The sequence below is a fragment of the Siniperca chuatsi genome, linkage group LG3 (assembly GCF_020085105.1).
Source record: "Siniperca chuatsi isolate FFG_IHB_CAS linkage group LG3, ASM2008510v1, whole genome shotgun sequence".
Lineage (NCBI taxonomy): Eukaryota > Metazoa > Chordata > Actinopteri > Centrarchiformes > Sinipercidae > Siniperca > Siniperca chuatsi.
Window position 1 is genome coordinate 22,617,270 of NC_058044.1, and position 26,600 is coordinate 22,643,869.

Consider the following 26,600-nt stretch of genomic DNA (forward strand, 5'->3'; position numbering starts at 1 on the left):
GGTGCAGAATCACCTTTATTTTTTAAATAACGTCCGATCAATTTCAGACAAACTTTCAACACACCAGACTCACAGCGTTTTGGAATGAAACCTATTTAAAATCATATGAGCATAATAACACACACATCCAGAAACACACACACACACTAGCAGGCATCTGCTCTACAATTTGTGTGTGTGTGTTCCCAAAAAGATTATGACAGCACAGCAGGGATTTAATTCCCATCATCTAAACAGATTAATCCTGGGGCCTGAAGTGGATCGTATCATTAATATTTCAGCAAAACCCCCACATCTGCAGCAATAAAAATAACATCACACGTCAAGTGTGTTTTTTAGCTGCTGTGGCGTGACTGCTCAACTCTGAAAACACTCCCACTTCAACCCAAAGACAGGAAGTCAGGTGAACCATTAAAATGACATTACATCATTACAGTGACCGCACATTCACCTCTGGATTAAAAAAAAATACAAATATCCATCCTCTACCCTGCCAGATTAAAATCACTGACAGGCAACAAGGCTAAGCAGGTCTCTCCATTTACTGGAGGAAAAAATATGATCAGAGAAATGAAGAAGTGTTTCTGTGACTGCTTCAAAATGGCAAAAGCTAATCTTTCAAAATGAAACTGCAGCGGTCTTGAGAGTATTAAGTGCAGATTGGAGCTTGGCCAACCCTTCAGTGGAGGAGTCAAAGCCTGCGAGTGGAGAGAGAATTAAAACATGGCCACTCACTTAAAGTAACAAAAAGTTGATTTGAGAAATCAAACACTGGTTCGTCTGAGGCATAAATGAGTCTGAAATGGAAATGTTTCAGATATTCTCTTGTAAAGATGAGAATTTATTGGTTCTTGTTGAGAAATAGTCCCTTGGTTGCTTCCACTGGGCAGTCTGGATGAGCTGTCAGGACTCATGCCTTACTTAAGGACATTACATCAGGGCAGATGCTTCCTGAAAAGAGTACTTTATCAGACTTTACTATTTGGTGGGCGGTGAACAGAAATACATTTTCACATGCATATTTTAGATCATCTGGGTCACATTCTCCAAGGGACAATAGAACTTTTCTTCTAACTCCTACTATTATAGGAAGTTTCTAGTCTTCCAAGAGCTTGTGTCATAAGACATTCAGAGAAGTTTCCTTTTATTGTAATTCCCTTGTTTCTGGTTCAGTTATTGTTGTAGATACATGTGACACAAACTGTTGTACGTCATCCTGTGGGAAAGGAAGACAGGACTTTTTATGACTTGGTTGCAGCAAGGCGGATCCTGCATGTTTATGCTTGTGCGCCGATCAGAGAAGTGTGTGTGCGTCTGATGGTTTTAGGATTACCTCACACACACTCGTCCTCATGAGAAATGAAACTATTAAGGTTTGATATGACTCACTACAGCAGAGTTTAATTAAGTGTATTTTAAAAATCTGGTTATTGTTCACGATGCAAACCAACGCTTGAAAACAACAGTCACAAGTAGCATGTATTGGAGTCTAAACTAGGCTTTATCAGCTGAATATCAAATGTCAACTTCTGTTTTCTTCTACCTGTGAACACAGTTTTGGGGTCATATCTTGTAGCAGGTTAGGATTACGTTCTCTCTCAGAAGAACATAGTGACCTGCATTTTCAGGTCTCTTGGTGATGGCATCCAAGCTCAAATTGCATAAATCTCAACTGGCTGAAAAAAACCAAACTAAAGCAGTAACCTCAACAGAGTCTAAATAAGACTCTTCAAACATACTTGGAAAGACATGCAGAAACATACAAGCAAAGATAGATAAAAGGGACACACACTCATTGTAGACACACAAACCAGGTGAGGCCTGTAATTTCAGCCACAGCCTCCCCAGTTATGTCAGCACAATGCTGTTCTTTCAAGTCACCAACGTGACAGTGTTACAAAGTAGGAGAGTGTCTGCCAGCAAGCTTGCCAATGCTATTGATTCTCCCCATCTCATCTCAGAGTGTGCATCAGTTAAATTGGTCCCCGACTCCGGCTGCAAAGGCTCCCCACTCTGCATGAACTCTCTGCCCTTTTTCTTGAGGGATGAACTTGTTCACCTCGACAGAGAGTGCAGGAAAATCTGAGGACAGGAGATCATTTACACTGATCACATTCGCAAAAGTGACAATAAAGTGTATCAATGTATGAAGATGACCCTGTATGATGTGTGTGGATTCATATATAATGTGTGTCAATACAAGAATTGCAGATAGGGATACACCGATCCAACTGTTTCTCTCCCAATACTTCAACTCAACAGGATATTCGCCTATACCAATTACCATTTTGACCACTCTGTTTTTCCCAAATGTAAAATTTGTGTAGCGCTACTTCACTGCATGGAACTCACTGGAATCATTTTATGTAAGGCAGCATGAAGCCAGGGATTGCTGTGGTTCTAAAAACTGAGTCAGAAGCTGGACGTGACTGAATGAATGTAACTGATAGTGGAAACACAGAATTTTATAAAGACATTGACAAGGAAACTGTATTTAATGTGGATTGGTCACATTATGGCCGATACCCGATCCGCTTAATAAGGTCAGTATTGGCACTGATATCGATCCAGAATATTGGATTGGTAAAAAACAGTTCTTTACATTTGCTTAGTGACTAAAACATTTTTGTCTCTGATTTTGAATGAAAAATGTTGATTTCAGTTGTCAGATGGAGAAAGTAGTGTAAAACTTATACACTAAGCACCCAGAGGATTTTTTTTTACTTTTAGTCTATCCTTTTCAGGTTGCACATGAGCTGAAGTGGACCCTCTAATCCTGAGGGCACTGCTCCACTGCTGGAGATTTTGCTAAGTTCAGCACCCAAGAGATGTCGTGAAATGCCAAAGTGAAACACAGCCGCCGAGACATGGCTCTGAGGGGAAAGGCAGTGGTTTTAAAAAAGTCTCTGGAGTGACTTCAACCACTAATGTTCTATCAAATGAGACCTGCAGGACTCTGAAAAGTAAAAGGGAAAACATCATAGAGAGCAGCTGTGACATTTGTCTCACACAAGGGGGTTCTCGGCAGAACCCGCCAAAGCACCATAAATTATCCACTTGTGTTTTCTGGCAAGTAGGGGGGAAGAGGAGAAAATGTGCACTTCCTCTGAAAACCACAGTACTGGTGCAAATGAGGCTGAGTAAATTTACCACTTGGCATCAGTAAATAATTTCTATGGATGATGAACAAAATGTGCCACAAGATGTGTGGAGGAGAGGAGAGAAATGGTGAGAAGAGGAAAGGAGAGGACAGGGGTGAAGTGGAGAAGTGAGGTGAGGTGAGGAGAGGAGAGGAAAACCTAATAGCAGGGGAGAAAGCAAGATGAGCGGAGATGTGGAAAATAGAAGCAGCATGTGGAAGTACAACTCAAATTCAATTTAATCTGATTGAATTTCAAGCTTTTGACCTTTTGACTTTTTGGGTAACAAATAGAGTCACAACAACATAATTTCCAGCAGCTACAGAGAAACGCAGAGAGAGGCTACACCACAGAATTCAACACTAACAAATTGATATCATGATTTATCAACTATGACATCATGAGACTTGGCTCTGCAGCCAAGATCTGAATCCAAGCTACTTGCGTATGAAATGCAACAGAAAACCACTTCTGTGTGCCTCACAAACCACCTCAAGGCAAATTTCAATCCTTGCATGTCATACAAAACACTCTTTATGTTAACCAACATTAACACCAAAAGCCTTATGAAAAATCTGTGCAGACTGTGCAGAATATGTATTATTATTATTATTATATGTTACATGTTTTATGTGACCTGAGACTAATTTAATTTACACGAGCATGCATTACCTTTCCTCCCTCCCTTTCGTCTTTCTCATCTGTTGTCTTATTTTGCCTCTATGCATATTGTTGTTGCATACAGGCAATGTAAGTGTCCACACAGCCTGGTGGGACTAGAGGGTGAAAAAGGGTCTGAAAGGGTTCAAGGTTCAGCTGTAGCCTTTGACCTCTAAAGGTAAACACTGCTGCATGAATGAGGCGGGAGGATGAAGTCAGCTGAGTTGATTCAGTCCCGCCTGATCTATATTGGTCCGACTTTAAATACAACCTGCCATCTGAGTGCTAGAAACATGTAATCTTGAGCCGCCACTAGTCCCATAACACTGGAATGAAAACAAACAGAGAGAGAGGGAGGGAGGGAGGGAGGGAGAAAAAAAGACAGAGAGAGAGAGAGAGAGAGAGAGAGAGAGAAAGAGAGAGAGGCACATGTGTAGACACCCAGCTGGTGACACTCTTGTTGTTGTTGTAGTGAGAGAAAGCAACAGACTGAGAAAGATGGAGAAAGAAATGGAGATGATGGGGGGTTGACAGCACACGTGTGCATGTCCAGCTGGTGACACGCACTTGTTATTGTTGTTGTTGTTGAATATGAGTAAACCAGCACTGAGAGGCCAACTGTCCTGAAGTCAGGGCTAAAATACTCTGCAGCCCGCAGGGAGCCACCTGTAACCGCTAAATGATAGCTGGTTGGCTCACGTTCAAAACCACATCTAGCAGGGATAATATGCATAACACTGCATGACTGCAAGTGTAACACACAAGCAGACACACACACAGTGTGATGAAGTGGTAAATAATGGCAGTGGTAACCTGTGACGTCCAGCCGGTGAAATTACAGTTATCACTGCTGATAACAAATAGCCTTTACTAGTCACAAAACCCAAAGGTATCCAACAAAGAAACAACAAAAAAATACACTTAAAGCAGTATTAATTGTTTTTTGGCTACATGGGGGCAGCAGAATAAGCTGTAAACACAATGTTGACAAATTATGATATTGTTATGGTGTACATGTTAGCAAACAGTTCCCTACTTACAAATCCAGCAGACACAGAGCAACATTAGGATTAATTTGGAGTCATGTTTCTGTCTGCCTGATGAAGGTGAGTCCAATATTCACTCTCTTTTAGCTCTATTTTTTGGTCTCCACCAACTTCTGAAGGAAATATCTGGCTCTTTAGCAGCTAAATGCTCCACTTCACCAGCTAGTTGCTGACTTTTTTCTGCCATTTGGTGCTGAACAGACAGCATACACTCGGTTTATCAGAACGTCTTTTGCTGAAAACAACACTGGAAATGAGGGTGATGACAACAGTGAGAGTGAACCAAAACAGTAAAGCTGCGGGCCATAACACCTTAAAGGGGCAATATGTAAGAATTGAGACAACTCTCCACCTGTCAAATTCAAACTCCAAAAAAATGGGCATCATATCACATATCAGGTCATAACTGCTGCTAACTGCCATTAGCTAGTTAGCTCAGTTAGCCATGAAGCTAACTTAGTGGTCCTATTAGCTGACTGAGTCTGGAATTGGGCACCAGAACCGGAGCCAGGCAACGGAACCGGGATCAGCAGCCTCCCAGTGAACACGGCCAGACCAGGACCGAACACAGCCTCAGAGACCAATGGAGGCCAGTTTGACAATAGGTGATTTACAGCGGCTCCGACCAGGACTCCGGGGATGACGAAGACATGGCGCGTTCAGGCCGAGTCAGGAGAGGCGTCAAGCCCAGAGGAGCAAGAGGAAGGTTGGGCATCACAAAGGCAGTGACAGCATGTAGGGCCAGAATATAAAAGTATTTATTTCGACCAAACCAGAGTTGGTGATTGTTGGAACAGTGGGAAGACTAACCAAGGTGGTTTTGGTGAGTTTTATTTTGTTTCTGTTGAGTTTGAATGAAGTGTGTTTTATGATGAGTTAACAAAGCAATTAAGCTGGTCTTAGTTAGGTGAAAGAGAGAAACGTGAATTCAGAAGGTGTATGGTTGTATTTTTCTGTTTATTATGGAAAATAGGTGTAAGAATATTTCCTTTCTTGGCATTTCGTGAGTTTATCTTGTTTATTTATTAGACTAAAGAAGTTACGAGAGCTTGTGTAAAGTAGCAAACTCGCCGCTTGCACACATCTCCCAGCTGGAACTACTTGAGCTGTACTATCGGACTATCGCCTCTCGAGGCACAAGTGGTATTACAACACAGGACAGGCCGGGGCTAGCAGGTTAGCATGCTAATTTCAGTAGATATCTCTGCAACACAATACAATAACATCTTTGACATGACGTCAGAACTGTTACTTCTTCACATTCTGTTGATAAGGTTAGTTAATTTTTTTAATGTTTTAAACTAAAATTCTTGCCAAATCTTACATATTGCCCCTTTAACACCTTACTCTGATATACACCATGGGTTTAGACAATTAAGATCAACCAAGAACTAGAGCTAACTAGAACTAGAGCATGGCTTAAAAGGGAACCTGAAAACACAATGGTCAACTGGTCGGCAGCATCCATGTGTTTTCTGCACCTGCCTGAGAGGAAATAACTAGTCAGTAGCCTGTGTTCTCAAACAAAAACATCACAAAGTGACAGACAAAACAAACTAACCAACCACCTAATTAAACAGTTTCACAGTGGTGTGAAATATATGGTCGTAATACATATTGAGAATACGTTTGAAAGAACACTGCAGCTGGCACTGTTTTGCTTTGCTTTGCACTGGTGTTGTCAGGCTGTGGTCCTTTGCTCACTGACTCGTGAGGCTCAAAAGCCAGTTCTCTCTCACTGACTGCCTGTGCCATTAATTCAACATGCTGAATGGCTGCTGATAAGGATGCACTGGAGCCAGCTGTGCCAGGCACACCGCAAAAAATACCAGTGATGGTCAGCCACAGACGCTCAATGACGGCCCAACAGTGCCCTGCAGCCAACTGTCTGCTTAGAGCAGGGCCCTTAAATGTACTCACTCATTTGCTCACCTCTAACTGCACTTGTGGTACTCAATCACGTACACAGACACATTCACAGACATACACAGAGTATCAAGTGGAAAACTGCATCAGCAGCACCATGCTCCTGCCCTTCCAGACATCTAGCACAAAATGCAGCGTGCCAAGAAAATCACACTGGGCATGTGCAGAATGCAGATCACATTTAAAGCTTTAAAAAACCAAAGCAGCCACTACTCAATATCAATCACACACACACACACACACACACACTTCCAGGCTTGTATTGCTCTACTTGTAATGAACATTCATTTATGACATTCAATGCCTAAGCAACGTCTAACCTTATCCCTAAACTCACTTTACCAATTACTTTGATCCTGCTGACTCTAAAACCTTCAAAGTGTATTTGTCACTTCAAAGTCATTTAAAGTACAAATGCATACAGACGAATACACACACACACCTTGCCTCTCCAAATGTGAGACCACATTGTAAATGGTGAGGAGCACTTCAGTCAGAGACCAGCCTTGAGTCAATATTGCAGAGTAAATATTCCTAATACTGTGCAGGCTGAAGTGAAAGGCTGGGGGCTTGTTGTAAAATCTCCACACAAGGTGACGCAACTGTTCAAAGGGCACAATACAAACAGAAAGATAGGACAACACTGTGTCCTCTTTATATGAGCCCATGAGCTTCACTTTGTCTGGGTAAATGAGCAAAGTGAGTTGGACTATTATTACAGAATTAGGTGTTGAGTTCATGACAGGGACGCAAATGCATTCAGGGTAAAAAAGGAAACAAACTGATCCATGAAGCATGACAAATATTCAATAAATCTAAGAAAACTATAGCATATGGTGTGTTTCTCTGTGAACTCTGACACATATAGTTTTGTGTTAAAGTGTTGCTGTAGCTTGTTCTCTCTTTGAACAACATATAACAACAATAACAGCTCCCTGTTATAATCCCAGTCTTTGCACTGCATTCTGATCTTGGCAGAGGTTGCAGCCAACTACAAACCTACAGCAAAGACACAATATCCCAATACGTTGCCTTTACACTACCATGATTGCCTAAATAATTAGTATGTGTGGTCCCAAAGGGGCTCAAACCTCTAACTGTACCTCCAGCACTTCAGTCAAGTTTGGCTTAGTAGAGCAACAGTTATTCTCAAGAATCCAGACCTCCAAGGAAAGAAAATCAAACCACTACATTATGCGTGTTGGCTGAAATATGCCCTCTACTCACAGAGTTGTTTACTTCAGCAAAACCTGACCCTACATGAGCGCCTCTGGCCTGGAGGGCACTTGGAGAGCTCCAGCAGTAAGCCCGAGCAAGGGTGTGGTAGCTGGTGGTTATATTAGGGTTTTAGCAGGCCGCTGACTGCTGTGATTCTGTGGTCAGTGTCACAACATCAACACAAGCACAAACACACAAGCACATATGATGCACTCCCTGCTTTGACTTCTTTAGAAATCACTTGATTGGGGAATAATAACTGCTAGAAAGAGAAAATGGGAACTGATTACTCAAACTATTAGTCAGTGAGGTGAAAAGTTCTTTGCATGCAGCAAGTTCTCCATTGGGTCTTCTGTAATCTTGACAACTCAACTGCCCTCTTCTTTGGAAGAAGATAGACTAACATACAGGTAGCTTTCCCTCCTTCCAGTCCACTACTTGAATAAAATGGTTTGTCTGTTCAGGGTCATGAGGGGCTAGAGCCTATTCCAGCATACACTGAGGAACAGGTGGGGTACACCCTGGACAGGTCAGCAGTCTATCACAGGGCCAACAAATATAGACAGACAAACACATTTACTCTCATGTTCAAACCTACAGGAAATTTAGAGTTGCCAGTTTAGGAATCTGGAGTGCCCAGAGAAAAACCAACGCAGACACAATGAGAACATGCAAACTCCTCACCAAAAGGCCTGAGCCAATCGATGGATTTGAACCCAGGACCTTCATGCTGTGAGGTGATTCTGCTAATCACTGCTCCACCATGCAGCCTATAACTTTTCGCCACAAATTTCAACTCAACTTGAGGATGTCTTGTCTTTTCTGAGGGAGTCATGTCATCTCTGTAGGACATTGAAGGAAAGTGTAGTATCTGTGATCAACATCAAGTTACAAATGAGAAAGCACTTTTCCCACCTGTTACATTTACCTAATCTGTACTATCTGTGTAGTAAATATGCATCTAAAGCGGCACACAAGACCCATTTCTATCTCTTTCAACCCGTTTGCTTTGTGTAGCATCAAGGGTAAACGGTGGCTTTAGCTGACACCATTATACTCTCTTCTTCAGCAACCATTTCAGCAGGTTGCCAACTGTCAATGGTAGGTCTTGTTCTCCTCTAGACTATGTCCCCCTAGTAAGCAACTGCATGAATTACCCTATTTTTTCAGGTTCAGGTTGTATAAGTATAAATGAATATTCTCTGGACAAAATGTTCCCTTTTCCCTCTTTTGACTTACGGGGCTCTGTAAGATCTGTGTGACACGTTTCTTCTGCTCCAGAACATTGAAGTCCTGCCGGAGGTCAGGTGACATGTTCTTGGCCCTGATGTACTCCGGATCGTTGACGTTGACCCGGTCGAAGTAGCGCTCCTTAGTCCCTCCATTGGGTGGGGGAGGGGTCGTTACCACCCCCTGATGGCTGTCCACACTCATGCCTGCTTCACCTCACTCTCTCGCACTATGGCTGCTGTTTGGACTCTCACCTGAGAAGAAGAGAACAGAGGTGGACATGTTAGAACACAAATGTCGTTTGAAAGGAAAGCGGGAAAAGTTTAAAAGAAAAAAAAACCCATATGCACTCCTGTTTTACATACATGTTTTACAGTATTTCACAAAAAGCACAAAAAAATGGAGTTTAGAGAACAGAACAGAGGCCAGGATTCAAAGCACTTATGACAATGTGGTATGCAAATAACATAGTCATCAGGATGCAAAACAGATTTACTTGTAGAAGGAAAAATGCAAAAGGAAAAATGTAGGAAACAGTTTCATAATGTCTATTTTTATCAAGTAAATTGTTATGCTGCCTTATTCCTACCTAAACACAAACAACAGAGCCTTCACTGATGGACACAACACTGATGTTTAAAATCCATTGCTCCCCCCTCCCACAGGATTGAGTTAAATGATTGTTGTCATTCTTTCAACAAGAGTAACTTTCTAATACAAGTAGTTACTCAATAGGGTAAGGAAAAAGTAATATATTACTTTCAAAACTAACGGAAAACATCTGCAAATGCCAATCAAATTTACTGACAAATAACATAATAAACTGTCTATCATCAGCAGATGATACAGCGTGTGTTTGTCAAAAAGGAAAATAATGGCTATGTTACTGGTCGACGTAAGAGAGGTGCTGCTCTCTGGTTTGACGCAAATAACAAGCTCCTGCACTGTCCCGACAGCAGTCAGGTGTTCCATACACACATTGTGTCACAACTGCACGTAGGCATTAGTCAGGTCACACTGACACATCACCCAGCAAAGCGTACGAGGAGGACAGGAGCAGTTTTGTTTGAACATACAGGCCTTGACTGGTGAGGTGGTTTACTCCCACTGTTCATTCTCAGGTCAGCTGGCATGACAACAAGCATTTATGCAGGATACAGGAATTGTTACAGTAAAAGCAACAAATGTGACTGACCGTCTCAATGCCTTGTTATTATGCCAAGGGACACAGACAATAAAGGCAAAAGGAAATACATTTGAAAATATGGTAAAGTTTGTTATATATATGTGTGAAAGAGTTGACTTTGTGATGCAAGACACATTTTAGAGGAATCTGACAATAAAGCACAATGCAATCCAAACTAGAAAACAATTCAATTCAATTTAATTTATATAGCGCCAATTCATAGCAGAAGTTATCACATTGCACTTTTCCTATACAGCAGGTCTAGACTGTACTCTTTATAATTTTATAATAACATTAAGTCCCAAAACACAGACGTACCTTTCAAGTGCAGTAGTTGTTGCCCTCAAAAAGCCTCATCTATCCTACACAAAATCCTGGATCTTTACTTGAGCAAAGACAAAGTGAAGACACCTAAAATGATTCATTTGTTCAACAGTGGCCTAACTTTTTATCAACTTTTTTTTTAACATATCCTGACAACTAACAGGCAAGCAAACACATGAGATCAAATATATAACCTCCTTGGTGGAGGTAAAAAGATGAATTCACAAGAGGAGGCAGAAAGGAGACAGACAAAACACCTAAAACTGCATTTTCCAGGATCCCTTGCAACACGGCTGCTGTTGTAGTAGCGGCAAAGGATAAGCTGGTTGTGTATTAGGAAGAGGCGGGGCTTATGGGAGCTCTACCAGATGGTGTCTTGGCTTGAAGAGCAGAGGAATGAGAGAGAGAGAGAGCAAGAAAGAGTTTAAGAAAGGTATCCCGCTGCTTTCAGTCTTCAAAAGCCCAGTGGTCATCTGACAGCAGGATGATCAAAATTTAGTGGTTACTCTGCCAGAAGTGACTCTTTCTCCCATTTTAGCCCTTTCTGCTCTTAAGTCTGATGGGAAACAGGGGGGTGGAGAGGTGATTTGGTCTGACACATGCTGCTAAGCTACTCACTCAGGTCAAATGCCACCTAAAAAGATGTTTGAGATTAGTGGAGTGACACACAGCTCAGTGTATAGAAGAGTCATACTCAGACCAAACAAACAGTTAAAATAAATCCTTTCGAGTGGACGAAAGTGTACCGTGGCATGTATTGTTTTTAGTGGGTTTTTCTCTCATAACCACATGTCTTCACTTGTTATTGAAGAAAACCAACTGTGCTAAGACTTGGCATTTATGGTATTGCTACTGTACCAATTTAAATATGCAAGAAAGCCAGAAACAACATTCAACACTTCCTTTCTAAAGGAACCAATGGCCTAAAAACATGCCTTCCCTATTTAGTATAATAGCTCATACCATTTATTTAATGTTTTTCAAGAAAATACCTCAACAGGTGATGTTATGAAAAACAGTTATCACCGATAGTGGTAGCTCAATGTGTTTATCGCTTGCTTTTCCCACCAAAAATGTCCCCATTGGGAATTTGAACTGGTATCCCTGTCACAACCCCTCTATGCAGATGATCTCTGTGTTTTGTAGATGTGGCAAGTCACAAACATAAAGTTACAAGTATTAGGAAAAAGTAGGAAAAAGTAAGAAAAAGAAATGTACACATCGAATGTGACAATGTTTTGCCTCAGAAAAAAATCTCTACATTTGGAAATGGCAAAATATCCATGTTATCTGTAAACCAGAGAATCCATAGGAACACAGGAAGCCTCTCACGGTCTACCTGATTCCACTACTAAAGCTGTGATTCATACTATTGAAACAAATAAAAGCCGCACAAAAAATCCTCTTTAATTGAAGGCAGCTGGGCAGAGCAGAGTTCTGTAACATGATATTGAATTCATCCTCCTGCTTGCCTGCACTGTTCTGCTTACCGAGTAGCTGTACATAGGACAGGCTAGGATAGAACCGCAAAATGATGGGTTGGTGATGGGAGTAGTATTGTAATAGAAAAATGAAGGCATAATGGGTAATTAAAAGAAGAAAGACCTGAGGAATCATGTGCTATTGTGCAATGTTTGTACCTCATCAACTCGTCACTTTACTGTTTTTACAGTCTCTGCCTCAGCTTAGAATTCCTTTACTTCTAGTATTTATTCTTCTGTTGTGCTTATTTAAAGATGCTACAGTACCCAAAAGTGAATGAAATTTAGTGTCAGTCAGTCATCCACAATGCTCAGAAACGCATCTGAGAAGTTGTGATTGACAGTAGAAGCTCATGCCTGAAATTTGCTGAATGAGTGGAATTCTGCGTGGCCGAATGCAACAGCTGTAGCCTCACCAAAATAAAGTTACACAGACCCCCCCCCCTCCAAGCTCTAAACCCTGCCTCTCCCCACCCTTTACTCACACCAGTACACCATCACCTCCCTGCTCTGTCACAAGACACACAACTCCAGCAGTCCCCAGCATGAGCTTCCACCCTCCCTCCCTCCGTCTCTGTCAATAGATCATTGTCCCTGTCCAGAACCCCCTCGGTCTGGTCACATCCAGAGAGATCGACGGTTAGGAGGTTTGGGAGGGTGCGCGGGGGAGTGCTGTTGGTGGTTTTGTGTGTGTGTGCATGTGAGAGTGTGCACAATTAATCTGAGTAAGAATGAAATCTGATCCTTGCATTATATCATCTATGTTTATAATTCGAGTTTATAATTCAAATTTCATGCTTCTTGGCAGATGCTCTCTTGTGATTCGTTTAAACACTTCTTGAATGAAACACACTGAGGTTTCACAACAATGCCAGAAGTTTAGATCAAGTTCAGTGATCGACTGGAAATTTGAAACACAATTGCCCTTTAAAGATACTGCATTGGAGGACAGTGCTGTATTGTAATTGATTTAAACTCCATTAATCTGTGGCAGATAGACGAGGCAGGCTGTGTTTACTGAAGGGCGCTAGACTGCGACCACAGCCCGAGGCAAGGTGACTGCAACTTCTCACCCTGTGACCTTCAGTGACCCTCCCTTCCTCCCCCCCTCTCACCCATGTTCAGCAGCTCTGCAGACATAAGCCCATCTATAAACAATGATTTTAATTACTGCTATGCTTAACATGTTTTTGGTTACTAGAAGTTACAAGATGAATGGCGTGAGTCACGGTAACCTCCATCTAGCCTGGCCTTAACCTTAACAACAGGCTGTTGCTGCATGGGATGGAGAGATTTATAACACTCTGCAGGTTTCTTCTATGTTTTAAACAGAAGTGAACTGCAAAAATCAATAAGTTTAGATGAAACTACATTCTAGTAGGGCTAGAACTAGCGCTTTCATTATTGGTTAATCTGGCAAATGTTTTCTCAATTAATCAATTACTTATTTGGCCTATAAAATCAGAAAATAGCAAAAAATGCTGATCCCAATTTCTAAAGCCCACGGTGACACCTTAAAACAAAAAGATTTTCAATTTACTATCATGTAAGACAAAGAAAAACAGCAAATCCTTACAATTAAGAAGGAGGAACTAAGTAATGTTTGGCATTTTTGCTTGAAAAGTGACAACTATTAAGCACTTATCAAAACAGCTAATTTATTTTCTGTTGAGTAACAACTGGTAATTGTGTTGTATTTATGTGACAACATGAACGAGCATCACTCTGTTCTAAATTTGTTTCAAGTTGAAAAAGTTTGCATGCTGCAGGTGTCAAACATGCGATATGAATAAAATTAAAAAATAAATGTAAGGCTGAAACTACGTTATAATATCCTACAGTCCAAGGTGACAGCTTTAAATGTCTCATTTTGTCTAACCAAAAGTCTAAAACCCCAATAGATTCAGTTTACTACCTTGTATGACAAAGAAAAGCAAAATCTCACATTTGAGAGCTGGAACCAGCACATTTTTGCTTAAAAATGGACTAAAACGATCAAAATAGTTGCCAATAAATTTTCTGTCAATCGGCTAATTGCTTAATCGACTAACTGTTGCAGCACTATAAACAAGTGAGAACACACATCACATTTTGAATGATTTAAAAATGTACCTCCCTTGTCAAACCTCTGTGAAGTCATATTGATGCATGACTTATTCCAATCCGTATTTTTATTTGACAGAATTAGTTCCTTCCTTTATCTTTGCTATAGGAGCTTACTGTATATCTCTAAGACAGAGTGCTCACTCATAATGCCTCAGTAGTCCTCTGACATTTGGAGCTGAGCCAGCGGCTGAGACAACACACAACTCTCCATCTTCATCTGATGACACCCAGCTAATCTGGAAACCCATGTATCTGTCGCTCCATATCTCTGTCTGGTCCTGTCTCTCTGGTTTGCTACATCTATCTCTGTCCATCCTTCTCTCTCTGACTTGATCTATCTCTTCATCTTTTATTTTCTGACCTTAAAAACAAGATACCTGGCACATTCAAGCTTAGTAGAAAGACACAGAAAACAAAAACAAATAACACAATAATGCTGATTAATATTACAAGCAGTAAACACAAACGCACTGGATAAGACGCCCATCAACACCACCACACCCCCATCCACCCACTCACAAACACCTCGTATCTTTATCTTGCCTGGGGGAAGCTTCAAAGTGTGGCTGCTTGTGTCTCTATGAGCTGCCACCCCTAAAAATAGACTAAAGCCTTTTGGGTTGTGTTACATCCCCAACGACAACAATACCAGGAAAGAATCTGTATGTTGGTTAATTATATCCACACACATTGTAAATGGCACAGTGAGCACACACACGCACGAACAAATCTGCACACAAGTGACCTGCAAAGGCATCTCATGGAAACACACACACACACACAGGAGTCGGTGTGTGTAAACATGCCTGCACGACAGATCCAGCAGTGAAACTGGAGGACGGTGTGTGAGCCAAACGCTCAGCAGCTTACAGATGCTCCAGCGGCTTTAGGTTGAGACAGAGAAAACTTTTCTTCTGAGCCCACCAACGTGCCAGCAGTCAGTGTTTTTGTCTGTAACTGACACATGGCAGCGGCTGGTTGTAGTATGGGGTGTTGGTTTCTTGTGCAACCTTATTTCACTGCAGAAGTTGCTTCTTGTGCAGGTTGCAACACACTTTTTACAGACACTCCTTCTAAATGATTGATATTCAAGAAAAGTATGCTGAAGGCTGATTCTTGTTGCTGCAGTGACCTTAAATTACTCAGTTGTGTCGTCCTTCACATAAAGCCTCTACTATCGTACACATTAGAGGTAGGAGCCTCTGATCTTTGGTGCTCACACTCACTGCACTGTTACTGCCAAGCGTGTTTATAGTGCAGGAGTGTGTGTGTGTGTGTGTGTGTGTGTGTGGGTGTGTGTGTGTGTGTATGTGTGCCCAAGCAGCCATACTAACATGGAAGTCCCCTAAAACTACAAATCAGATTTAGGGATGGTAATCTTAGGAGTCATGCTTTGGCAGCTGGTGGAAACACAAAAACACAAGACATGCTGGATTCTTAGAATCGCATTCTAAAAATGAATGCGATTAAAATCATTTAAACATATATATATATATATATATATATATTCCAGAGGAACCAAAATCCAAATGTCCAACCAGGTGTAATGACACAAGAAACCGGCACATAAACAAATAAGCCAAGCCCAACCAACCTTGTATTTCTTCCTTGGTCAGTGAATGGGAGAGAACAGGCAGTAGTAGTAGGCGGCTGAGGTAAAACACATGTCTCTGTTTTTCTCTGTTGATGGCTGTCTGCGCTCAATTTCCAACACAGAGAGAAGCCGGGAAAGACGAGAAGGAGAATGAGAGAGAAAGAGCGGGATATGAACGATAGAAAGTGAGAGCCAGGCTGCGATCAGAAAACCGGTTCTGGTTCACTTGTCTGTCCAGATTTTCCATACAGATGCTCGTTGGTTGAGCAGCCAGCAGCCAGCAGATTCTCCCAGGTTCCTGCGGGCTCTGCTCCTCGGCTGTCCCGGTGTTCTCAGAGAGAGAAGTATCAACAGCTGTGAGTGAGTATGTGAGAGGATATGTGTGTGTGTCTGTGTGCCCTCTGCGAATGAGGGTGTGTGTTTGTGTGGAAAAGAAGCTAAAGAGACCACGTGATGCAGCCTTAATCCCCCGCCCACTGGCTAGAAGCGCGCACGCACACACACACACACACACACACACACACACACACACACCCACACACACAGATTCAGGCAAACACACACATACAGGCTGCTAGACCAATGAGAGCTCAGGCTCACACAGACTAATCACCCCTCCTCCTCCACCTCCCTCGCCTGCTCTCTCTCTCTCTCTCTCTCTCTCTCTCTCTCTCTGTCTAGTCATCTTTTTTTCTTGTCTCTCTTTTTTCTTTGATCCATTCACTTTCTGGTCTCTTTTCCACATTCCACAACCCCCGTCTCTTTATATCCCTCATTCACACCCCCTGCTACCTCGCCACCCCTCTAGGTGACTGTACTAAAGGTCAGTGTTTATGAGTTTGCCTGGCAGCAGTGTAGCTACAGCCACACAACCTGCATGGCCTTTATAGCAACTTCGGCCCTTCAGAATCAATGTAATCTGGCTGTGTGGTCAACTGAAATACCAAATGCCTTAAAAAAAAAAAAAATCAGAGGACACTGTCAAAACTAAGATTTTAAAATGAAAATGTCACAATTAAATTATTCCTGGTCACGTCCCAGGTGAGAGGTCAGGGTAAGTCCAGAGCAGCTTTTTGTGATTCAGTGTCTTGCCTAAAGCAAAACTCCATTATAAACCTGGCCTCTTTTTCCTGATCCATGTTTCTGTTGATATTTGTTGATGTTGATTGATTCTCACCAAAGCTGCTACTACTGACCAACTTACATCTTGCTTTCCTACAGTACATTCCCAAATGACACTTCAAAAACCAATCCAAAAACCACTCAAAGCATGTTTTCTTCATTCTCCTTGCTCACTCTATACTGAGACATAGTGCAAATATGTCAATGAAATGATCAAATGTCTTCATACAATTTTGTCAGATGGTGTTTTGTCTGTTTCTCAGTCACTTACTTTATTCTTTGCTGGTCAGCTGGAGCTGACAGATTAATAATGAGCTGAAAATTAACCACAAGTTTGACCAATGAGTGATATGGTTAAGTCATTCCACACTAATACATATATTTTTCTGATAGCGATATATATATATGTGGGATGAATATCATACCACATCTTGAAACTGAAAGAAAAAGCTTCGAAAGGTTGAAATTCAGAGTTTGAAAGTGTGGAAAAATATACTAATACACCGGGAGAATAGTGACAAATTTGTAACTGTGAAAATGTGTTGGAGAAACACTGTAAAAAGAGTGCTGTAGTTGTGAAGAAACTTAAATACAAAATGTTACAATACAATTTGAAGAGATTAAAAAAATGTTCAGCCCATCAAAACATTATGCGAGCCTTAAAAAAATAGTTTATATCTAGCAAAACCAGTTTTATTAGATTTCAAGCTTTCAGTTTTTTTCTTCAGTTTAGAAATATGGCATGATATTCATCCCAAATACATATGATTATATAGCAAATGTATGCAAAATCACATATGAAATAATATAACTGATGGTTATTGCAACGGACCATGTTCTATTGTAATGTATTACATCATGAGTCATGAGTGATGCTGTTTGATTTTCACAGTATGCTGCTTCACCTCGACTGCTATGTAAATTTACACGTGGAACTCTTACACATTACTATGTGACACTTATTCAGATCATTTTTGATTTAATGAAATGAAAAGAGATTGTGCACACAGGTGTGATGCATAAAAGTGCTGAGGATTCAACTACAGGTACTTTTACTTTAATTTAAATAATTTTATAACATCTAAATGTCTAAAATATTCAGGATATAGGCAATCTCTTTTCTGGCTTAGTGTAAGAAACAGTGCTGGTATGTGAATTAACAACTGTCTCTCTTAGTAAGATTCATTTTTCACTCACTTTGGCACAAAACTCCAATTTATGCTAGTAGATCTGCAGGGTTTCATGCCAAAGGTTTTGGCCGAGCGCTTTTGGGTAATAAAGAGGTGTAGTACACAGTGACTGCCATCACCTGATAGCTTACATGATAAGTTTTTGTTTAGGCTCCTGGAAGAGAAAATGTAACAACAATGTGGTAACAGATGGCAAGCCAAACCCATCTGATGACCTGCACTGAAGTTGAAAACCTGCCAAAATGCCACTTTACACGTAATCCTGCATTGTTTTGTGAAATCTGAATTTCCTCCTGATATCAGTTCAAATCTGCGTCCACAGCTGTTTAAGTATGATGTTTTCCATGCTGTAATACAAAGTGGTGAAAGTTTTATGCTTGTTCAAATTCAGGTTGAACAAAGAGTAGCAAGTGTGAAGATGAAGAAGAAGTGAAAATGAATGTGTCAAATATGTATGTAATGAGGATATATGAATAATGAGTTAGTCAAGATTAATGGTCCACATGCAGGATGATTGTGAGTGTTTAGGTATGTGTAGTATGTCTCTCAGTTGCTCTGAGCCAACAGTGATTGACAGCTTGACACCGGAGGCAGGTAACACCTCAGCGGTGAACCTGTAACACAGTGCAACCATCTCAACTAAATACTGTAACATACTAATAATAATACTAAAAAATGGCACAGTAGTTTTCATGATTTGGACAAATTTGATGTACTGATATATTGTGTTATATATGCTGTTTTTTCAAGAGCTGTGTGTTTTCTGATTACTCTCTTTTTCAAACTGTCACTCTTCTTCAGACTAAAATGTAAAAAACATTATAATAATAACCCATTATAATATATAATACAATGGGTGTTATATTGATAACAATACCAGTCTAAAAATACTAAAGACTTACTGAATGTTTTACATGCATTACTGCATAGTCCATTATCTTCACCAGACTGTGGCATCAATGGCATTTGATCATCATGACCTTTTGCTAGGAACACTCACATTCACACACACACACACACACACACACACACACACACACACGCACTGTTCTGAGCTTAGCTTTACAGCAGAGAATGATGACGATCGTACACCCAGTGCTGACATGTGGGCACACAAACAGCTAGCCTAGCCCTTAGCCCCTTACACTTACTTTAACCTTCACAGCTAAGTGCCTAACCTTAACCCTTACCCTAACCTTAACCTAATTGTAACCTGTACCCTAAAACCAAGTCTTAACCCTCAAAAAGAAGTCTCTACCCATGAGGGCCGCAATTTCTGTCCCCATTCAGGTTAAAGTCCCCAACGGGATATAAGAACATGTAACACACACACACACACACTGTGCTATGCATTCCATAGACATGTGCTGGGTGCTTCTGGCTATGTTAAACAGGCTGATTCCTCTAAATGTCATCACATGCATGTGGAGGAAATAAGTAGAGCGTTTGCTCAGGGGGCTGCAGCTGGTTTGTACCAACAAACAAGAGCTATCATCCTGCAGTCGCCACATGACTTACTGTCCATAAACTTTGTCCGCTACACAAAGAACAATAATGTGCTCTTGGGAATCAGTTGTGCTGCTGGTCTATGAAATTACATTATGAGTAATGCTTATAGAAAATATCCCTATTTGTATGAAGCAGCTTGGGGGGACTATTTATTTCAGATTGAGAATCATCCTCTGCAGCATCGTCTTAAAGAAAAAGGTTTTTTAGTGCAATAAATTTGCAGGGATTTGTCTTGGTGGGAAAAGTGGAGAAACACACGGCTGAAATAAAGTACCGATGGAGAGAGTCTGCAGATTTTCAGTCCAGCCAAATGCTGACAGAGCAGATCTCACTAATTAGTTTCACCAGTTGGGGTGAAAGTAAACTGATCGGTAAACTCTGCAGCATTATTGATTGATTGGAATTTATGCCTGCCCAGCACATCATTGTGTATATCCTTGTCTATCAGTACACAATAAACTATATTGTAAATCACTTAATGACTGTATTCAACATTTATAGTCTGGTAATAATTACATTAACAGTAACAAGTAACAGGCTGCATGGGACACTCTTCTATTTGAGATTTATATTATTTATCATGCTTGCAAAGGGCCGAGCAATACTTGTAAATGTTTTTAATTTTCTTTCATTACAGTCATTGTTGTGGAACTGTGTTACTATAAGCTGTAAATGTTCTGCATAAAACACAAATATCTTTCCAAAACAGAATGTAAATAATTTCAAGAATTTCGTTTTTTTTTAAAAATTATGTATGACCATAAATTTCCTTGTTTTATCTGTGATTTTGCATATGTTGGCAGGCTCAGTTAAATATTGATAGTGAAATCATTTCTTGTGATTGGTACAATATTAGGTTGTTTTGTATTGCCCAGCCCTGTGTCTGGACACAGTATTCTCATCCGCAGTGCAGTGAATATGCGAAGTACAGACTGGCATAGAAAGGAGACCCCCCTCCTCCTGGATGTTGGTGCATCACTCAGCACTTTATGCACAACTTCCCTCCAAACACACAAACACACACACACCATGCCCAGCTGCCACTGCCAGGCCTGACTCAGGGAAACAGAGCTCCACACACACCCCTGCACAATACTGAATGCTGCCACTTCTAAATAGATTCTAAACACAGGTCATTGTGCGAGGACATTACGCTGCAGGATTGTGTAACACTAGTACGTTTGGTAGTGCCTGCTGCTCATGCTCTGTATAGTTATTAAAGCCTGTGGTTAGACAACAAAATAATTCAAATGAACAATCATTTCCCTCTGTTTGGACTGTTTTGAACAACCACTCTGAAATACAACATCTGGACTGTAATTGTTGCACACCATCTGAAATTGCAAAACATAGGAAAGCTCCTAACTTAGGAATTTACTTAACTGTCAAAGAACAAGAACAAACTTTGATGCACCTTTGTTTTGCTTTTATGACGAGTGCAAAAGGAACACATCAAACTGGGACAGTCCCAGGACAGTGTCCAAGCAGCTTTGTCTCCCTGGTTGATAACAGCAGGCTTGTCTCTTAAAGATAGCTAATAATGATCCTGTGGAAACCCAAATTACTGTTGTTGCTTTAGGCTGACTCATTCGACACATTACAGACAAGGTTAGACCAGGCGGTCAAATGGGTGTTTGATACTCTGCCATCTCCATGCAACTGTTATCAAAGTCTGATGATCAATGAGTCCTTTGCACACCACAGTGCTCTTAAGTAATCCCATATTTCTGTTGAAGTCATCCCCTCCTTGACCCCTGTGATAAGCTGTGGACAAAAACAAAACACAAGAGAGGGGAAGACCTGAGCGTCTGCTGGGCTAAATGCACGCTGGTATCCATTTTCTTACCAAAGCCCTGCCATCAGCGTTCTGTCAGCATTTCCCTCCAAACGCCAAGCAGTAACAGGAGAGGAGCGAGGGGGTGCGTTCGCTGATGCTAACTGTTGAGGAATGTACAAACACTTGAGCTCATTATTGGGACCTCTGAGCTTTTTCCCAAGAACAGAAAAAAAATAGCTGACTGGTGTTGAGACCCCACGGTGGGAAACTGACAGATGTGGTAATGCTAAGAAAATAAAACTCATTCAGTTAATGGTTGTGCGGCAACCCCACTGACATAAGAGAAGTCTTTTTTCACCAAGCTTGTTTTGACTACTTTTACTTCAAACGCCATTTGTCCACGTGACAGGGAGGTCTATGATTCCTGGAGGACAGTATAAAGCCACATGACGGCCTCCAAAAATAACTCTTGGTAACAGCATGTTAGTTCATATTTAACATCACGTTTGCATCATGAGTCGACCTGCGTGAAAGATTCAGGACAAGCAAGCCTACAGAGCACATTGAGACATTTACATCAGCCAAGGAGGATTTCAACTTCACCTGGAGGCTTTCACCCATTATACCAGACACTGAGAATGAAAACAGCACTGGGTTAAAAAAAAACAAAAAATAAACACTTGAGTTCTATGCGGTTCATGAGGAAAGACATTTTTTATTCTATACGGCGGTTTCGTCAAAAGGTGATGAGTTTGCAGCTATGATAACGATGACATAGTTAAACAATCCTTTCGTTGCTACGAGTAGATACTGTATTGCAAGAGCAGACACTGTGGGAAAACAAACAAAATATATTGCACGTTGGAGAATTGTTCAGTGATTGTCAGGGAAGTGGGTGTATGGCAAGCTTTGGTCCTGATAATTTTTTTAACCCTGCAGGGCTGAAAAAAAGTCCACTACGGCGTCACCTGGTGTACCCAGAAACACACAAACGTGAACACCCACATGCTGACAAAACCTGTAAAGGCTGTCACTCCTCTGTTTATCCGGCTCTTAATAGCCTGTCCTGTTTTACGCTTGTATGGGAGTGATCCTAAGTAGCCTCTAATCCATGTTCGAGGGGCAAAGAGGCATTTAGAGAGCAGCTAATGTTTAACGCATTGAGACGTGTTCAGATTCACTTCCTGGAGCGCTCACTGGGAACAATGCTGTCACTGTCTGAGCAGCTGTGTTACTTTGCAAGGAGAAAAAGCACATACACACACACACACACACACACACACACACACACACACACACACACACACCGTGTGTGATGTACTCAAGCATGACCAGGAAGGTCTGTCTCTGCCTCAATGTTCAGGTAGAGAGATAACAGACTTCTATAGAGACAGAAGAAAGCAAGGAAACAGAGTGCCTGTGCGTGTGTATGTATTTTTTAAGGGGTTGTTGTTACTTCTTCATTTCCTCCATTGACGGAGATAAAACGAGGCCTGGAAGTGACAATGGGAAGTCACCGCCCAATCGCCACCTCGGTCAAATGTGGTATTCCAGGTCAAGTTGAACGAAAAGCACCTCAGTGACAGATTATTTAGGACATACAATGTTTGTCTGTAGGAAATTTAGAGCATAAATAGGACCTAAAGTTAACTATGACCCACGTGTCAAGGCCCATAACTAAAACGAAAAGATTAAAACGGAAACAGCTAATAATAATGACCAATTCATTTCTATTCATGCTTTCTTGTCCTGTTCATACGTGTTGCCGCACGGGAACAACATGAATTTTCAACTGGCACAATTTTCATTTGTCACATGGTGCGATTGTATTTTGAAGCCTGATACTTTATATTTTAGGTGTGATTGCAAAATGTTTTCCACACGATGTACACACTGGCTGCTGAAATAATTAAATATATCACACATCACCTTGCACATTGTTTCCTAGGTTTATAAGTGTATTAAAATCTACAGTATAAATGTAAAATTTTGAGCTTTGTGTGTCATCAAATCTTTTATGCAGACTTTACTTTTGTCTCTCGAGCCACCAGGCCAGCCATGGACAACACTCAACTTTACATGTAACTACATGTGACATTTTAAGTACTGTGGATGTGAGAGAGCAACACTGATAACTAATAACGCTAGTCTTTTCTTATCTTTCTTGTGGAGAAGCAGATTACTAAATGGATTGAGGCAAGGCATAATTCAGTTATTTTGTTTCCTGTCAAAAATGGACAGTGGAAGAATTCAGTGAATGCTTTAGCAAAAGTTAGCTTCCAGTACACAATGTCGCATCACATTGCAATGCCTCAGCATATTGCATGCAATGCCCTAAGAGTTTAAATATCCACATGATTTATGGTGTTACGGTTTGTTGACAAAGCCTGTTATGAAGCACAGGGGTTAGGGTTTCAGCTGGTGCTCATTCGAGGTACTGTAACTTTATCTTTATATGTATCTTCACTGTATATCGCATGTGGAGGCCCTAGACCCATTCTAAACAGGGCCTACCATACCTGCGGACTGCCATCACTCCCATAGCAGTCACAGCATATCAGATAACCTCATATACACACACGTGTGCACCTTTTCCACTCCCTGTTGACAAGAGAATGCCATACAAACCTTGAGTCAACAAAAAAGGAGGACAAACGTTTACAATAAAATCACCGTCTGGTTGTAAATACAGGTTTTCGTATTCTTATGGTCAGTAGGGTTTGATGTTGCCACGCGATCCATTAAAATGTTTAAATGTGCAAATTCCCCTAGGGGCAATAAAGGTTTCATTCATTCATTCAAAACTGTAAATGAGTGTGGGACAGCTTTGAAGTTCAAAGCTGATATTAATTTTTTGAAGCTATTGAGAACCATGTCTATCACAAAGTCACACACACGCTAACGTCCAGGAGACAAAAAGGTGCTTTGTAGCTTCACATCCCACAGGTCAATTCCTCTGGGGGGTCGCCCCCTTTATCTTCGGCACTGAACACCGCTGTCCATGTAGCATGAAAGAAGCCAATGACCTTCAAACCTGGAGAATGTGTGTGCATGCATGTCCCAAGCCTTTGTGTGTGCCAACACTGACAACATAATGATCAGTATCGGTCAATACCGTTTAGCAGTATGTAGTAATTTGTTGTGACACTCTTAATTAGCCATTCGAAATGCACATGGTGTGTTTTGTTTTTTAATGGTTCATATGAAGCAGCAGCACCAGCACCAGCAACATGGTCAGCTTCATCTACAGCAGTTTTAATACTGTTCTATTCTTTCCTTTGAATGCACACAAATATTACTAGTTTGACATTTTTGGAAATAAGCTTATTCACTTGCTGAGAGATTGATAGCACTCTCGTGTTTGTACGCTAAATATGAAGCTACAGCCAGGAAATATTTAGCTTAGCCTAGCATAAAAAGGAAACAGCTAGCCTGGCTCTCTCCAAAGGTAACAATGGTCACAAATTCTGCCTACCAGTACTTCTAAAGCGCACTAATTAACATGTTATATCTAGTTTGTTTAATACGTATACAAAAGTGTCAATTTGTGGTTTTACTCTGAGCTTACCTGGCAAAAAACACAACTAATTTTATACTTTTTAGTGAGTTTTAGAGGTGTTATTGGTTGTTATTTAACTATTGGACAGAGCCATGCTACTTGTTTTCCCTGATTACAGTCTTTATGCTAAGCCTAGTTAACTGGCTTTAGTTGTACTTGTACAGTATACTGCAAAACTGAATAAAGGTAATTTATTATTGTTACATTTAAGTTAATTGGACTTGCTCATTAAAGTGATTCTGACATTGATGTTAGAGCAATTAAGGACAATTTAAAAAGGTTTACACAAACAAACCCAAGTGAAATGTAGGAATAACTTCTGATGCACACACACACACACACACACACACACACACACACACACACACACACACACACACACACACTACAGGCCGCTAATCACCCTGTAATTATAGCTGGTAATGACAAAAAACAACAACAAATAATCCATCGTTGGGTGTCGCAGCTGCTAACTGCTACCGTATGTCCTCACCGGCAGACGCTGGCTTTATAGTCAGGCAGGGGCTAGACAGCAGAGCAGTCCGAATTGCTCCATGGCTACACAACACAATATACTTTTACAGGAGAGCTGTGTGCTAATTTAGCTTCGGTGTGAATTACTTGACATTTTCTCAAAGCATCATTTGTAATTGCTGGTCAGTAACTTCAAATCATTTAACTAGGATTTGACCGGTGAACGATGACATCGTCCATCGCCAGTGGCTGACAGCCATCGACCACTGAGCCCTCTACCATCGTAACATTGTGATTTAAAAGCCCCCCCCCCCTTTTGGGGTGAGTAAAATCTTCTTACTGAAAGTGCAACAAAAGCTTCACGAGTAAAAAGCTAATAAGAGTAGTTTATCACTAGAACTAGTATTTAAAATATTTTTTTTAAATCATATGATCTGCTTAATGAGGTAACTTAAGCATAGTGTTAACCGTTCCTGCTGATGTAAATTGCTGTAAGTTTGCCTCACGTCTCTCCCCTCACAGTCCCATCCATCATTTTGCTTGTTAGTTTAGTCGTGTATGACTGATGTATCATAAATGCTGAGCCCTGTAATGAAAATCAAGTTTTCACGAACCACAACTTTCTCCTTGGCTGTGAGCACAAAAGTTGTGCAGAGGAACCTTTTCTAACCTTTTTTTATATTTACAAAACCCCTGGAGAGATCCCTTTCTATGCTGCAGTAGCTTATATAGATTCCCTGCAGTAGAGGACAAGAATACACTTCTGTCCTGGATTTCCAACGGATAATCGAGTTAATTTTTCTCAGGGGCAAAAGCTGTAGACTGAAGCACTGAAAAGGAGTGTGTGTCACTATTATAGTAACAGTAGGTATTTCATATTGGAATGAAAAGCTTCATTTTGTATGGTGGGAAATAAATAAATTTGTGGGATGCACTAAATAATGAAAGGGAATTTGTCTTCAATGCCCCATAACAGACAACTGAACACAAACAACTGCAGCTTCAAGAAAGCAAGGTAGTGGCGCCGTAAAGATTAGTGGTTCATTTCCAAGGCAAAT

At 40.9% G+C, this 26,600-nt stretch overlaps 1 protein-coding gene across 10 annotated transcripts in view; it reads right to left on the reverse strand.

Annotated features, from left to right (window-relative positions):
- The window catches only part of add3a (adducin 3 (gamma) a), a 115,305-nt gene that overhangs the window by 30,883 nt on the left and 57,822 nt on the right, over window positions 1–26,600 (reverse strand). For 5 of the 10 annotated variants that reach the window (XM_044188904.1, XM_044188909.1, XM_044188913.1 and 2 more), the window contains one exon: window positions 9,230–9,474. In XM_044188904.1, the coding sequence (XP_044044839.1) occupies window positions 9,230–9,424 (195 nt within the window). In that variant the 5' untranslated portion in view covers window positions 9,425–9,474. Of the gene's footprint in view, window positions 1–9,229; window positions 9,475–10,724; window positions 10,744–15,911; window positions 16,332–26,600 lie in introns of those variants that run through there. The other 5 variants (XM_044188911.1, XM_044188903.1, XM_044188910.1 and 2 more) reach the window with 4 other exon arrangements.